Raw genomic sequence first — 16,056 nt, 5'->3', positions numbered from 1 at the left:
TCTGTGCCCTCGTGCAGCCAGGTCTGTCAGGAGATCAGGCGGGAGATGATGCAATGGAGCTGTAACATCCAGCTGCAGAATGCAGTGGAGAAGGCTGATGTCACAAAAAGTGATGCAGGTTCCAGGGGACAATGAGGAAAACGGTGGGGTTGGGGAAGTGAGGAGCAAGGTTGCCCAGATAGTGTCAGACCTCAAAAAACTGCTTTTCCGACCAGTTCAGACCTCTTCAGGAGACCCTCTGGAGCATTAGCACTTGAAGAATACTGCTCTAAACCCTTCTCTGAAAGAAAAGGCAGAAGGGATAACACTTAAAATAAAAATTAAAGTTATTAGATGCACTTTGAAAACATCCTCCTGAACTACACTCTGAAATAGCTCCAGTTATCTGTGCAAGTTTTGAAGACTTGAAGAAAATGACAACAAGGCAAACAGCTCGTTAGGGCATTTGGGGCTCATTCCATGACCCTCAGGTACTGAGAGAAGCCTGAAGAAACCTCTCCAGAAGTCAAAGTCAGAAGCAAAGCCCAGAAGTCCCTTGAAGCTCTGACTGGCCCCCCTGAGGGCCCTTACTGACAAAGCCTCCCCAGGGCCTCCTTAGAGCAGATCACTGGAGGCCATGCTTGCAGGCAGGCCAAGGCCCTGTGCAGGGGGCTGGAATGCTGAGAAAACCCTTTGCTTTGCTTTAGGAAGCAGAAAGGCCAAGCCCTGACCCTCAGGCCCTGCCAAGGCCCATCCTGACACCCTCCAAGTTCCATCTCACCAGCCTCGCTGGCAGAGGCAACTGCTCTAGCCAAGAGGACCAAGACCTCAGGCCTCTTGGACCTTTCAGCCTTGCTACAGCCCTTGGCCATCTCTCCTGCAGGCTGTCCTACCCTGCCCCAAGCCTGCACCTCTTTCCCTTCAGGCTGTTCACACCCTGCTTGCTTTCCCACCCAGCTCTCACCCCACCATTTCTCCACCTTCCCTCATGTCTCTCCACTCTCGCTGGCCATTCCTTGAAACACAAAGCCATAGGCTGATACAGACGCCCTCTGGGGGACCTCTTGCACTGCAAGACTACCCTCTGTGAGACATTTCTTTTGTTCTCCCCTCCAGTCTGAACCTTCCAAGCTGCACTTTGTGGAGGTTTCCTTCTCTTCCCACTACCAAGAAAATCTCCATCAGCTCTGAAAACACCCTTCAAGCAGGTGCACGCTGCTCCTGTAGTGCCCTGAGCCTCCACTTCAGCAGGCTAAAGAAGCCCAGAACCTTCATCCTCCCTGCACAGGCTCCAAACTCCAGCCTGGCAGATCTCCTCGGCAGGCTTTCCTTTTCCTCCCCATTCCTCCAGGCAAGGCAGCCCCAAAGCCAGACTCTGGTCATCCAGATGGGGCCACAGCAGTGCCGAGCCAAGGGGGATTAGAGGTCCCTTGTCTGGGTGGCCACGCACCCCCTAGCGTAGCCCCGTCTCTGCAGCCCCACCTGCAGCTGGAATTCCACACGGTGAGCGTGTGCCACCGGCTCCTCTGGCATCCCTCGTAGTGCCCAGGCCCTTCTCCTCAGGGTCTTGGCTGTGCTGCCCAGCTGTATTTTCTGGTTTTTGTGGGGCAGCATTGAGTGCCTTCTCCTTATTGCCGTGGCCCACGACCGCTGCACAGCCCTCTGTGACCCCCTGCACTATGCCCTCACCATGAACAGGGGTCTCTGCATCAGGCTGGTGGTGGGGTCGTGGCTGACTGTCTTACCAGTGCAAGTAGGACAGACCCACCAGGAGTTCACTTTGCCCTTCTGTGCATCTCGTCACCTTCACCACTTTTTCTGTGACCTCCCCCCTCTGCTGGCACTGGCCTGTGCAGGCACTTTCTGGAACCAAGGGATGCTGTACACCTTCATCCTGGCATTCGCAGTCCTTCCCTTCTCCTTCATAGTTGTGTCTTACGTTAAAATTACCAGGGAAACTCTGAAAATACCTTTGGCTCTGGGCAGACACAAAGCCTTTTCCACCTGCTCTTCCCATCTCTGGGTGGTGACGCTCTGCTACGGCTTGGCCACAGTCGTCTACTTAAAGCAACGGTCAAGGGATTCCATAGGCACCAACAAATACCTTGCCCTGCTTTACACAGTTGGGACCCCCATGTTTAACCCTGTCATCTATAGCCTGAGGAATAAGGAAGTGAGAATTGCCTCGAAGTGACTCCTCTGGACAAAGTGATACTACAGAGTATGCAAAAGAGTCCCAAATAGTACCAGAACTCTCCCTGGGGTACGTGGTGGCCTGAATAAAGCACCCCATACTTGCTCCAACAAAACCCTGCGTCCAGCCTGGCTTTCATCTTCCTCAAGAAGGGGAAAGGTCTCCTGAGGCCCTCCCGTTATGCCATGCCCCACCATGACATCTTTGTCCTCCAGAGCATCTTCAGTGTCCCTCTATAGCTTAACGCCAGCAGCTACTTCAAGCTGTGCCTGACCAACCACACGTTAAAGGGAAATCATCAAAGGATGGTCAGTAGTCAATGGGGAACAGAAGGTGAAACAATCGATGAAGGAATGACTACCCTCAGGGCTGAGAAATTGCTTGATGGACCCCACAGACTATCTACGGTGTCCCTGCATGGAATCAGCTGTAAAAAGTTAAAAGACATGAAAGTCATGTTCCCCTGCTATGGTCTCGTCCACGTAGTTGTCTACTGCTTTCTAACTTGACATAAAGAATAAAAAACTCCAATCACCAGGGGAAGAGTCCAGCACTGGAATAGACCTCTGGAGTTTGTGTTGGTTGTGCTTTAACCCCAGCCGGCAAGGTTTCCCGGGAGGGACTCTCCAGGATTCACCACAGCCACACACGCCCTTGGGGCAGTTGACCTTCTGGCACTCATGAGGGGAGGCAGCTCAGGAACACGTGTGTCTGCTAGAACCGAGGCTCCAAATTCTTCTTTGCAGTCGGGGGCTAAGGCTGGATCGAGCTGCACCGACACTCCTCTTGGAGAGGAAGTTTAGAAAGTGAGGGGGGCCTGTCTGGACCTCACGATTCAGCGGTGGGTCTTCCTGGACTCTTCTAAAACACAGGGAGGGATCTCCTTCACCCAGCCTGAGGGAAGGGATTCAGCTGTCTCAAGGGAGGCATCTCATCCTGGGTCTGTAGTCCCCAGGGCTAAAAGAGGAGTTAGCTCCATCCCATGCCCACCACAAACCCGCAGGAGGGGGGATCCCTCTTGCCTCCGTTCAGACGTGCACAAGATAGGCTCCTGCACGTGAGCTCCTTGTCTCAGCTCCCTTGCTCGTTACTGGAAATGGAGGGCAGGAGGAAGGTGCTCAGGCACAGACACTTGGTGACACATTTGGTGCCAGAGGTGACCAAGATGCATGCTGGTGACTGCAAGCTCTGATGGAGCAGTTCCTAGGCACAGGGCAGCATCTGGGGGCATCTCCTTAGAGGTTGGTGGGAAATTCCGTTGGCCAACTTAAAAGACAGAAAATGCCCATGGGTAGTACTACTGAACCTGTAACTATTCCCTATGTCCAGGGCATCCTCTAGAGGTATTCAGCTGATCAAACGGAGCCATGTGGCACAGGCAGAGCCAAGTCTCTCTCTTTCTCTTCTCCATCAGCTCTATTTTCTCTATGGCCTTCGAGTCTAACAGCAGTTGTCTCCTGTGCATCCCTTCATTGCCTGCCCTAATTCGGGGCAGCTGAACCTCAATTTAATATCCAAATACAGGCCCATAGTGCTATGGGAGGCACCAGGGCTCCCCAGCACAACTGCAGGCACCTGATACGAACAGCACAGGTCCAGCCCAGGAACCCCGCCCCCATTCAGACTAGCTGAGTGACAGGCACCACCCAGGGCAGCTCAGAGTCAATGCCTTTGGGCCAGTGACTGAATCCCACCCCTGAAGTCACCTCAGGGGTGTCCTGTCTCTATCCGGTAAATGTCGGGCAGAGTGTGAGTACAAAGCTCATCGCAGCAGGGTCTTCGCTCATGGACATTCCTTCTCCAACTCTGCTGGTTCTTCTCTCCTCCAGTGTGTAACCGTCCCCTCGATGATACAATCATGGATGAGGCGAATGTTTTTCACAGTGTGCCTGAGTCACAGCATGTCCACATCATGGACATTTTCGACTTCATGTCTTCCTCCCTGAGGTCAGCTTCCCCTCCACCACAGGCCCTTGGGGCTGCAGAGACACAACAGACAACAAACCCCTCTCCTGTTCAGACTGCACAGCCCTGCTCTGTTTCTCTCTGCCCTTGAGGAGAGCAGGGTTTGCTCTCTTTGTGGGCACCTCCTTTCCTCTCCACACTGCCATCTACCATCCACTCCAGAACATTATGGTGTGAGGCAGAGAACTCATTTAAGTCCCCTTGCGGACTTGAATTACCTGGCATTCACTGGAAGGGGACCACAACAACATGCAAACAGTCTTGGAGGTCTCTGGAGGGGCTTGGGACACAGGTGTTTATAGCACAGCTGCCAGCTTGGTCAGCAAGGGTGACGCTCATCTGCATCTGCTGCTTTCAAAGAAGGAAGAGCTGGGCATGGGTGTGAAAACCTTTCCTGTCATGACCATGGAAGCATGGCGTCTCCACTCCAAAGCAGAAGGAGAATAGAAGAGTGAAGATGTGAGACCTCAGAGGAGCAGACTTTGAGTCTCAAGCCTTGTGAGTTTTAGGGCAGGAGCCCATGTATGTGAGCAGCACAGAAGAGCAGCAATGCTCAGTATAGCTGGTGTTCAAGGACAGTGTCTTTCAAGCACGAGAGAGTGCGCACCAAGAGTCAGGACAACAAGCAGAGCTGTCAGGTGAGAAGCTTGGGGGAACAGGAGACTCACAGCGAAGCTACACAGAAAAAAAAGGAAGCCTACAAGAGGTGGATGCAAGGATCGAAAAAAGGAGGAATGCAGAACTCCCTTTTGTTTTAGAAAAGCCAGAGCTCCTGTGAGGCTGACACTTGCAAGGCAATTCAAGGGCACAATGATGAGCTGTTACTGCTTCAGGAAGAGTTGAAGAAGAACTGCAGATAATGTGTGGCCACTGCTGAATTTCCTCAGAGTAGGTGTAGAGAGATCTGGGGCACTTTTGGCCTTTGTCTTCCCCAGCAAGGTCTTCCGGTTCTGTGTATCTAAGAGGCAGAAGCCCAGAAACAATCCAACAGTGATGGAGATCAAGTCAGGGGTTACTTAGGTAAGGTCAGCCCAACCCTTAGGAGCCCATTGGAGCAGACGGGATGAGGCCAAGGCTGTTGACAGACCAGGCCAGTGCCACAGCAGGGCTACTCTGGTCCAGTTGGAAGGTCTCCATGACTGGAGAAAGCAAGAAGTGAATCTCACACACGCCTTCTGAAGAGACCCAAGGGCTGAGCAGGGAAACTACAGGCTGCAGGGACAGAGGCCAGGAGCCATGTGGCTGGGCAGCAGCTCTGTGGAAATGGCCCTGGTGGTCCTTGATTATCATCAGGCAAAACACGAACCAGCGGCAAAGGCGGGCAACAGCCTTCTGGGCCGTAGGAGCAGGAGTGCAGCCACAAGAAGGGGTTGTGCTCCTCTGTTCAGCACCTTTGACACCACACCCTGCACCACGACAGGGAGACAATGGCAAACAGGAACCAGTTCACTGAAGGGCCACTGAGGTGGCAATCCTCCAATTATCCTCCAAGTGCTCGGGTGATTTCACTATCTCCAACAACAACAGCATCCGTCTGCCTAAACACCAATATCTGCAGCAGAGCCATCTATACCGGGGTAGCCCCTCTGGGCGATTCCCATGCAATCAGGATTTGCCATCCACAGCGTGACACCCAATCCACAAGTCCCTCTCTGAAGCGGTTCAGATGAAGGGTGGCCTTGCAAAAGCCACCCTTTGTGTCACCAGGTGGCATGGACACTGCTGTTTCCCTCTCAGAGCGTGGCTGAGGCTGGATCCCCTTCTCAGGACAGACTCCCTTCCAGGAAGCCACAGCCATGAGGGCAGCTCACCTGGCTCCTACTGACACTTCACTCAGTATCGGTTTTGATTGATTTGGTGCTTTTCGGGGCCTGCTCCTTCTGCACAATCACAGACGGGCAATCATTTAATAAGACATGGTCAAAAAGATCCTGCTATGGCTAAGAAAGCTCACCATGAGCTCTAGAGACACCAAGGAAGATTCTAAAAAGCACCAGGAAGATCTAAAACTCTCAAGGCCTCTTCTGAAGAGGGAGCGGCCCTGAGAAGTAGATGTTGGCCGTGTGTAGGTGTGGGAGAGAGCGTCAGGGGATGTCAGTGAGAAACAAAGAGATTGCTGATGGCTTTATCGAATCCTTAAAAGGCTGTCCAGCAATAGAAAATAGGTAGAGGAGGAGGAGGAGGAGGAGGGTTTTACTGGAAACATAGCAGGAAGGAAGGCCCCTCCTGTGCATATCAGGGACGATACAGATGTTTCCATCTTGCGTGCAGGCCATGGAGATGGGGAATGCCCACTGCTGGGGGTGGCTGGGCTTAGTCATCCTCATGAGCTGACCAGCACCCGTGGATGCAACATGTCCAGTCCCATGGACTGGAAAGGGTGTGGTTTGCTAAGGGACCCCTGGCTTGATCCCCATCCGCCACTGGTTGTCCTCCTCCAGAGTCCTGCCTCACAGCTCAAAGGCCTGGGAGACCTTGCTGGTGGTAACTGCAGCAAAGAGGACATAGACTATCCCAGATCTATCTACATGTATTCTTACCTAATGTAGGAGTAGTCCTGTAGGATCTCTGTTTCTTCTTCAACTGTTCCTGATGTAGCAACAGCTCGTCTTGGTGCCCTTGAATTCCCTTTTGGGTTTCAACTGAGTTTTGATATGGGCCATTGCTGTGCCTGGGGGATGCTGTCTTTGAAGGCAAGATGTCTCCAGGCACACTGTTAAAATGCTTGGGCTCTTCCTTGGTTGAATGGTCAGGGGATGAGTAAAGACCCCGCTGTGATGCGCTTTATGTTCACCCATCTTTATGTTAGATAGAAGAAGAGACAGACCTTGCCTCTTTGGTGGCATCTCTGATTGATGCCTCTGACTGATGGCAACCATCAATGGCACAAAACACCAAATTGCACTCTCTGAGGTGCCATCAGGGGTGTCTCTAGCACACCTTCCCTTAATGAAAATTGCTTTTCCTGTAGGACCTGTGACTCCTGTGCCAGCCCTGGCATCTCAGGTAGCTCTGTGGGCCTGGACTGGAACATTGACTTGAGTAGCTGCTCTGAATCGTGTCACACGAACATTGACTTGAGTAGCTGCTCTGAATCGTGTCAGGCAATGCTGTGGACCAGTTCTTCTGTGAAATCCCCCAGATCCTCAAGCTCTCCTGCTCACACTCCTACTTCAGGGAAGCTGGATTTCTTGTCGTCAGTGTCTGTTTAGTGTTGAGTTGTTTTGTGTTTATTGTGGTGTCCTACGTGCAGATCTTCAGGGCCGTGCTGAGGATCCCCTCGGAGCAGGGACGCCACAAAGCCTTTTCCACCTGCCTCCCTCACCTCGCCGTGGTCTCCCTGTTTGTCAGCACTGGTGTGTTTGCTCACCTGAAGCCCCCCTCCATTTGCTTTCCATCCCTGGATCTGGTGATGGCAGTTCTGTACTCGGTGGTGCCTCCAGCAGTCAACCCCCTCATCTACAGCATGAGGAACAATGAAATCAAAGATGCCCTATTGAAACTGATGACTGGATGCTTTTTCTGAAGCATTGAACTGCCCATCTGTTCCTGCATAGCATTTATACTGTAGCACATTGCCTGCCCAGCCTGTCTTTTGCACTTTTTATTGTTGGTGGTGTTTTAGTTATCTGTGATGATGTTGTCATCCTTTTTCTCATTTACTGGCTGGTTTTCTTTTCTGACTGAGTTGCTGTGTGAATGAAGACCAGAGTTCTCTGTGTGCTTAAATGAAATAAAGGGCCCTTCAGTGACTTTTTTCACCTGAAATCCTTCCCCGAAGGTCTTTTTGGAGTTGCAGGGACAGTTCCAGTGTGGAGAGGTTGAAGAGAAAAGAGTCCTGGCATGGCAGGACTACCAGGGAGCACCAGCACTTGGTCTTTCCAGAGCTGCTCTCTTTCCGCTTCCACGTTCTCCTCCTGAGCCCCTGTGGTGGTGTAAGGCCTGAGTGCTCTGGCAGCTTGGTCACAGTGCTGCCATGTGGCTCTCTGGGCAGCTCACAGCTTTCCTGAGCGTTTCTCAGAGCCCCACTTAACACTAAACTTTGTGATCACGGTGAAGGCATTGAGCAGGGATCTGAGGATGGATAGAAAGTGGGGTTTGTCTGACTATCCCAGGAGGGCTGTTGTGAGCATCACATGGACCAGGATCAGAGCGTTGTAGAAAAGAGTGACACTAGTGAGGGGAGACAAAGAGTTGGAGAGGCCTTCTGCCTGCCTGCGCTGGGCAGTAGAGTCACCCAAGGGTGGCAGCTCTGACGCACACCCAGGATGCCAGCACGGGCAGGACGGGGAGAGCTGGACCTAAAAAGCGGGTTATGGAAGCAAAGAGCTGGAGTGTCACAGTGTAACTGCAGGAGCCCTCCAGCAACGGGGTGAAATCACAGCAGCGGCCCGGTACCCCCAGGGCCACCAAAATGTATCAGGGACAAGAATGAAATGATTCCTGCAGATGACAGCAATGCCCCTCGCCAAGGTGCAGCTGCCTGCTGGAGACACACCTTCCAGCCCATGGGTCTTGCAGAGAGCAGTGGGTGGCACACAGCCCAGTGCTGCTGGCAGGGTTTGGCTCCCAGCAAGGACCACGCAGCACATGCAAAAGGGGCAGGAAATGCTCAGAAACCTGAGCAGCAGCCAGGACAGGGTGGGAGATCTGTAGCTGGTCTCCAGAGAGGACACATTCCCCAGGAAGAAGTCCACAGAGTGTTACGGCTACTGGTTGGCCACCACTCACACAATGATGCTGGTCTTCCCAACCACAACCGAGGGCAAGTCATGAGAGAGGCAGAGGGACTGACGTGTAGCAGATCTCCAGGGTGGAGAAGTTCCTCAGGAAGAAATATGTGGAGCAGTGGAGGTTTGAGTCCACAATTGTGATGAGTGCAATCACACTATTCCTGGTGAGGACCACAAGGTAGATAACAAGGAATACTGGGAAGCGCAGACCCTGCAGGCTGGAGTGCTCAGAACATCCCAGAAGAATGAAGCCAAATCTAACAGTGTGATTCTCCAAGCCTTTTCTTTGGGGCATTTTCCCTAGAAACAGCAATCCAAACCACCAGCTCTCAGAGGATGCTGATGGCCTGTCCACCATCACCCACACTTCACGCCTAGGGAAAGACTACAAACACCAGCATCCACGGGATTGCAGGGTTAGGCAAGCTTGGCCAAGAGCTGCAGGAACGTTTGGAAATCTAACAGGGGTTGCTTGCTGCAGCACGGGTTCTAAAGAGAGGAAAGAACAGAATCCTTGAGCCTGAAAGACTGGGGTTTGTCACATGGAGAAAAGAAACTTGACTTTCTTTTTCAGAGGTGATTGTATTAATTGGACTACCTGGTGATTGATAGGTGAGAAAAAAGGAAGAAAATGGATAAATCTGAGGGCCTTAAAGAACAGGCTTGCTTACTTCCCTGTCCAGATCTTGTAAAAGCTGCATTTAATGAAAGAACATGAAGAAGTAACAGGGTGGAAAGGAGGAAAGGGATGCAAAGGGAGTAGACAAAGCAAGGCAAGGCTAGGTAATCAAAACAAAACAAGGCGAGGCACGACTTGCTTCTTAGAGCTCAGTGAGAGAGGTTAATCCCAGCTCTCCTCACATGTAAGAGCGCATCCCCTGACGCTGTGTCCACACACAAAGGTCTGGGAGACTATCCCAGATGGGAACTGTTCATTTTTACATGGAGAAGGATGAATCCCATCAGGAGTAAAACAGGCTTCTGTCTGCCAGTGAATCCACCGACACTCATGCACCCATGGGACATTTTAACACGACCAATAAGCAGCAGTTTGTGAAGAAATCACAAGTTTTCAGGGTGCTAAAAGGCGTTTTTATGCAAGCAGTCAAGCTGCTTCATGCTGTTTTCAGTCCTGCAGAGAAGGGAGTGATTAAAATTGGGTGATCTCCCTACGATACCCCATTTTCTTGAACAGGTCAGGCTTGTAGAACTGCCGAGTGAGCCCTGAATAATTCAGCATTCCTAAACTTGCTGCTCTGTCACTTGGATTTCTGACAGCTTACAAATCTAGCTCTCATCCCAGCCCTGCAATGCTCCCAGTCCCCTGCAAGCCCTCGCAGGAGCAGAGCAATGCTCTTGCTGCCTGGGGCAACCGAGCCTTCCCTTTGCAGTTCCCACCTTCCCAGAGCATAGAGACTTCTGGCCGGGCACACCTGAGGGATGGGAGCCACAAGCGAGTAGCACGGCAAGAGCAGGCTGTTTCTGGTGAAGGAGAGACTCAGATGAAAGATGTTTCAGAATCTCACTTTGACATGAGGAAGGAATATCCTCTTTGAGACAGAGGACTGAGGATGCTGACGGTGCCTCTCCAGCTATGGCCACCTCCCTCTGAGAAGCCTTCTTAAACTCTGGTGTATTAACAATGAGAACAGCAGCTCAGAAAACGTGATAAAAGCATTCAGGTTGGCCAATTGAAAAGCACAGGGTGGTTTTTCTCAAGAGAAGGATCTGAGTTCACAACAACATGTGGTCCTAATAGTTTGATTCCTTTTCTGAGGTATTCCTGCCTCTTTCCTGTGAGTTTTGTCTGTCTCATAGAGGTGCCATGCGAAGTGTCCAAGATAAAACTAGAGTTTGTGTGAGGGAGAAGTCACCACGATTGGTTTCTAATGTACCTGCTCATTCACATAACTGTGCAGAAAAATAAAATAGTTTTATTTTCAGACAAACTGTGAGATACCCACGTTATTTTTTTTTAAATTATGGTTTCAACTCAAAGCAACCATTTACCTGCAGATTCTCCACGATTTCCTGATGGCTTGGAAATGCCCTCAGGCATACAGCCTATTCCTTTTAACTCTCCAGTGTCTCAGTGCTTCACAAGCTCACAGGTGGAGCACGGTTCAGGCCAGCCTTGCTCACGGAAAACTGCCAGAGTGACTTTCTCACGGGCAGAACTTTTCAGAGCTGAAGGAAACGCGTGCCAGGGAGCCCAGCCAAGCTGGACGGATGCCTGCACCTGCTTCTGCTGGAGTCTGTGCTGCAGCACTATCTCAGCATTTCAGGGCACAGCAAAGGGGATTTACCGTTGCCTGTTGTTATATATTTTCTCCCCTGTCCAGCCGAGGGGGTAAGAGTGATAGAGTGGCTTTGCTGGGCACTGGCATCCGGTCAGGCTCAAACCACCACACCCACGCAGAAGTCTGCCGATTCATAACTGCTACAGCTATGGCACACTCGATCAAAACTGCTGTTTTCTGGGGCCCCACAAGGGGATCCAAAAAGCCCTGTGGTGGGTTGACCTCGGCTGGTTGCCGGGTGCCCACCAAGCTGCCCTCTCACTCTCCCTCCTCAGGAGGACACAGTGAGAAAACAAAATGAAAAACCACCTGGTCTGAGATAAAGGCATTTTAATAGAAAGAAAACCATGAATGTAAAGGCCATGTACTTAAGCAAAACAACAAAAAAAGAGAATATTTATCCTCTACTTCCCCTCCACAGGGGATGTGCAGCCACTTCCTGGGAAGCACGGCCTCAGTGCACGTAGCAGTTGCTTTGGAAGACAAATGCCTTAAGAACGAATTCCTCCTCCTCCTTTACCCCCTTTCTCTTTGCCTTTATTGCTGAGCATGACCTCAGACGGTAGGAAACATCCCCTTGGTCACTTTGGGCCACTGCCCCAGCTGTGCCCCCTCCCAGCCTCTTGCCCACCCCCAGCTTACTGGCCCTTGGTGGGGGTTGGAGACCCAGCCTTGATGCTGTGCCAGCACCGCTCAGCCGCAGCCATCACATCTGTGCCTTGTCACCACCGTCCCCGCCGCAAGCGCAAAGCACAACACTCGTGGCCTGTGACGAGGACAGTTAATGTCATCCCAGTGAGATCCAAAAGCCTTTCCTGAGCTGAGGAGCAAAACCTGGACACTTTATTCTGCGTCTGCTCTAATGAGTGGTGAGCAGGGGAAACAATCGCTTCCCTCAAACTTTTGGCAAGGATTCTCTTGGTAATTCCCAGGACACCTCCTCACCAGCAGGGCACACTGCTGGAAGAGCTTTGGCCTTCCACTCCCCAGGACCATCAGGGTCTTTAGCACAGAACTGTACCCTGACCAGACGGTCCCCACAACACTGTGCTGGCTATCCCAGGTGCCAGACCTCATGCCAGTTTTTGTGCATGTCATCAGCTTTCTGAGAAGACAGTCCTGCCACCTGCCAGGGTTTCTCCAAACGGATTCCCTGAGGCACCCCAAGCTGGTGTCCCTGACAAACACGATGAAGGTTGCATCCTCCAGGTCACCTTATAAAGGAGCACCATAGAAAAAACACCAGGTCCAGGAGAGATCCCCATGCTGCCTCACCTCCACTGCCCTCCAGGTAGGGTGTGATCCCTTCGCTACTAAATCTCAGTGCAGTCAGCCAACTGGTGTTTCACCCACCTACTTGTCTACCCATGCAGACTGTGATGTCCTAACTTGGATACAAGGATACTGCAGCAGAGCGTGTCTAAAGTCTTGCCAAAGTTGAGATAAATGGCATCCACTTTTCTCCTCTTATTCACAAACACAGGTAACTTATCCTGAAGGCAGTCAGCCTGGTGAGGCATGGTTGACCCTTGATTACATTACGTGCTGATCATTCTCAGTCACCACCTTCTTCCTTAGGCAGGCAGAAATGTCACCCCACGAGGATTCATTCAGGAACACTCTTCTCATCAAAGCGTGTGGGTCCCTGGCTTGGACTTGTGGCCTTTTTTAGAGATGGGTGCAGCGTTCCCTTTCCTACACTTACCAGGGACCTCTCCGTCACCATGACTTTCCCAAGGGGACTGGGAACGACTTGGCTCTGAGAGCAAGGTGCATCTGAGTGCAGGGAAATCTCCACACCAGCACAGTCCCTGTGACAGCCCTCCCTGCCTCCTCCCCCACTAAGCTCCTCCATTTGGCATCCCACCATCGGTGCACGGCCCTGCACAGCCTCAGTTGTGTCCCATGCCTGTGTTGGCAGAGAGTTGTGCTGTGGGGTCTGGAAGGTGTGGGCCAGAAGAGATACTGCACAGGGCTGGCCATGCCCTAATACAGGCACGGAGACCACCAGGAGGAAGGAGATGGCCACGCAGCACAGGTCCCTCCCCACGGCTGGATTTATGGCCAGAGATTGAAATGGCTGATGCACGGGGCTGCTTTTTTCCCATTGCATTGGCGAAGCTTTCCTGGGGTGTCCAAGGAAAATGGCACAGGCCAGCTCCCCTCTCTTGCACCTTTGATGCCTTGCTTCCTTCTCCACGAGACCTGGCTCTGCACCACAAGCCCACTAGAGCGTGTCCTCCCTCTGTATGGTCACCCAGCTCAGCTGACATTGGTGCTTTCCTCTCCTCAGCACTTCGCAGCCCAGCCCAGCCCCTCCTCAGCTCTCCACCCCACCCCTGCCCTCTCCCCAGCGCGGCAGAGCAGCCCAGTCTGGGCTGGCCCCACAGCACTGCCCACTGCAGGGTGCTGCAGAGCTTTGGGCACTTGCCCCACAGCTGCAGCCTCTCTGAAGGGGTTCAAGATCCCCAACAGCCCCAGGGCTGAAGATGGCACCATTGGCATGAGGAAGCAGGCGCCAGTCTCTCTCTGGCTCTCCTGCATCCATCCTGTAGGTGATCTCCCACCCCGACTGCCTTTGCCCCACTTTGCCTCCTTGCCAGCCCCGCTCCTGAGGGCAGCACCAAAACCTGAGCCCTGGCGCTCCTCAGCAGCTCACGCGTCTCTCCGGTCTTCTGTCCCTGTACCTGCTGCATCTCCACTGGCTCCCACAACATTGAAGAGTCCTTGTTTCTGGATACCTGCATTTAGTGGTTTACTCTGGTGGGACTTAGAGGGTGTTTCACTGTCTGAGTCCTCATTCTCTGCTCCCCCCCACGGCATGTGACAAGTCCCCATCCTCCCCTGGTCTCTCCAGATTCCTTTCCAGAGGGACGGACATCTGCCATTGCCAATTTCATAGCTGTGGTACCTTCAAGAAGGCGACTGGGAGCTCATCTACGATCTCCACTGCTCCTGGACACCATGAAGAGATTTTTTCACTCAAGTTTTTGTGTTTAAAAGATCCCTGTGTTACTGTGAGGTTCTGCCCATGAGCACAGGGAGAAGAGAAGGAGAAAATATGCTTTTACCATCCAAATCTTGGGTTGCTCTTGGCGGCAGCTGTAGAAGGAGAGCTCAGGCTTCAAGCACTGAACTGAGGAGATCCCCCTTTATTGCAGAGATGCTATTACAAGGGTCAGAGGTGACACAGTGTCTTTCCTTCTGCAAGGATCAGACACAACAAGTCAGATGCTCAGGAGAAGCGGCATGAAACCAAGCAATTCCCTCTGAGTGTGATTCTCCAAGGGAAAAAACCCAGAGCTTGGCCCAAACTCTGGGCAAAACCGTGGGCACTCTGCAGAGAAGGAGGCAGATTATTGCTGATGGAATAAGTACCATTGGATCAGTTTCCACACTGCTTCCTTGAGTTCCTGGTTCCTCATGCTGTAGATGAAGGGGTTCACTGCTGGAGGCAACAACGAGTACAGAACTGCCATCACCAGGCCAAGAGCAGGGGAAGAGGTGGAGGGGGGCTTCAGGTAGGCAAACATGACAGTGCTGAGAAACAGGGAGACCACAACCAGGTGAGGGAGGCAGGTGGAAAAGGCTTTGTGGCGTCCCTGCTCCGAGGGGATCCTCAGCACGGCCCTGAAGATCTGCACGTAGGACACCACAATGAACACAAAACAACCAAAGGCTGAACAGACACTGACCACAATTACCCCAGCCTCCCTGAGGTAGGTGTCTGAGCAGGAGAGCTTGAGGATCTGGGGGATTTCACAGAAGAACTGGTCCACAGCATTGCCCTGGCAGAGGGGCAGTGAAAATGTATTGGCCGTGTGCAGCACAGCATAGGGAAAAGCAGTGCCCCAGGCAGCTGCTGCCATGTGGACACAAGCTCTGCTGCCCAGGAGGGTCCCGTAGTGCAGGGGTTTGCAGATGGCCACGTAGCGGTCGTAGGCCATGACTGTGAGAAGAAAATACTCTGCTGCCATAAAAAAGACAACTGTAAATAGCTGTGCAATACACCCCGTGTAGGAGATGGCCCTGGTGTTCCAGAGGGCATTGGCCATGGCTTTGGGGAGAGTGGTGGAGAGGGAGCCCAGATCAAGGAGGGAGAGATTGAGGAGGAAGAAGTACATGGGGGTGTGCAGGCGGTGTTCACAGGCTACAGCGGTGATGATGAGTCCGTTGGCCAGGAGGGCAGCCAGGTAGATGCCCAGGAAGAGCCCAAAGGTCAAGAGCTGCAGCTCCCTTGTGTCTGCGAATGGCAGGAGAAGGAACTGGGTGATGGTGCTGGCGTTGGACATTTGCTGCTCCTGAGCATGCGGACCTGTCCATGGAGGAAAAGCCAGTGAGAAATTAAGGTGGCATTTTCTGAGCAAACCCTGTTCCACTTGATTTCTCAGCAACAGCTAAAAACACCAGTGTACTATCAACCTTCTGCTCATATCAAATCACATACTGAATCCAAAACACAGCACTGTTCTTGCTCCTAGGAAGAAGAAAAAGCTCTATCTCAGCCTAAAGCAGGAAAATAACAGTCCATGCCGTGTTGGTGTCTCAGCTGCACTTCTGTCCTCCATCCCCCACACCAGTGAGTGTAACAGCAAGAACAAGGGCAGCAGGGAGAAGAGGAGATTCCAAAGTCCCCCTGCCAGTGGAGGCAGGAGAGGGAGACTCAGTCGGACACTCGAGCGTGTCTCCTCTGTGGTGATCAGGTTGCTGGGAAGGCAACTCCTGACCAAATCCCTGTGACATTAAAGGCAGAGGCTCTGCTGCGTGAGTGAGGAGACCAGGGGGTTGCTCCAGGGAAGGCATCTGCACTGAAGGGGATGGCAGGGAGATGCCTGAATCCCCCTCCCACAGCATGTCTGGGAGCAGTTCTCTCCCCCTCCCTGCC

At 52.4% G+C, this 16,056-nt stretch overlaps 2 protein-coding genes across 2 annotated transcripts; one reads left to right on the top strand and one right to left on the bottom strand.

Moving 5' to 3' along the window:
• The first annotated feature begins 459 nt into the window (after positions 1–459).
• Positions 460–2,173, top strand: LOC147412937 (olfactory receptor 10AG1-like). Its single transcript, XM_086480812.1, has 2 exons — positions 460–470; positions 1,591–2,173. The coding sequence occupies exons 1-2, from the start codon at positions 460–462 to the stop codon at positions 2,171–2,173; spliced, it is 594 nt and encodes a 197-aa protein (XP_086336938.1).
• A 12,354-nt stretch (positions 2,174–14,527) lies between these two features.
• LOC147412936 (olfactory receptor 14C36-like) lies at positions 14,528–15,463 on the bottom strand. The gene has a single exon (XM_086480928.1). The coding sequence runs from the start codon at positions 15,461–15,463 to the stop codon at positions 14,528–14,530; it is 936 nt and encodes a 311-aa protein (XP_086337054.1).
• Positions 15,464–16,056: the final 593 nt, after the last annotated feature.

The sequence above is a fragment of the Leptosomus discolor genome, unplaced genomic scaffold, assembly GCF_034619465.1.
Source record: "Leptosomus discolor isolate bLepDis1 unplaced genomic scaffold, bLepDis1.hap2 HAP2_SCAFFOLD_35, whole genome shotgun sequence".
In the NCBI taxonomy this organism is placed as follows: domain Eukaryota; kingdom Metazoa; phylum Chordata; class Aves; order Leptosomiformes; family Leptosomidae; genus Leptosomus; species Leptosomus discolor.
Note: the sequence above shows the minus strand (reverse complement) of the source record. Positions and strands in the feature narration are given on the sequence as shown.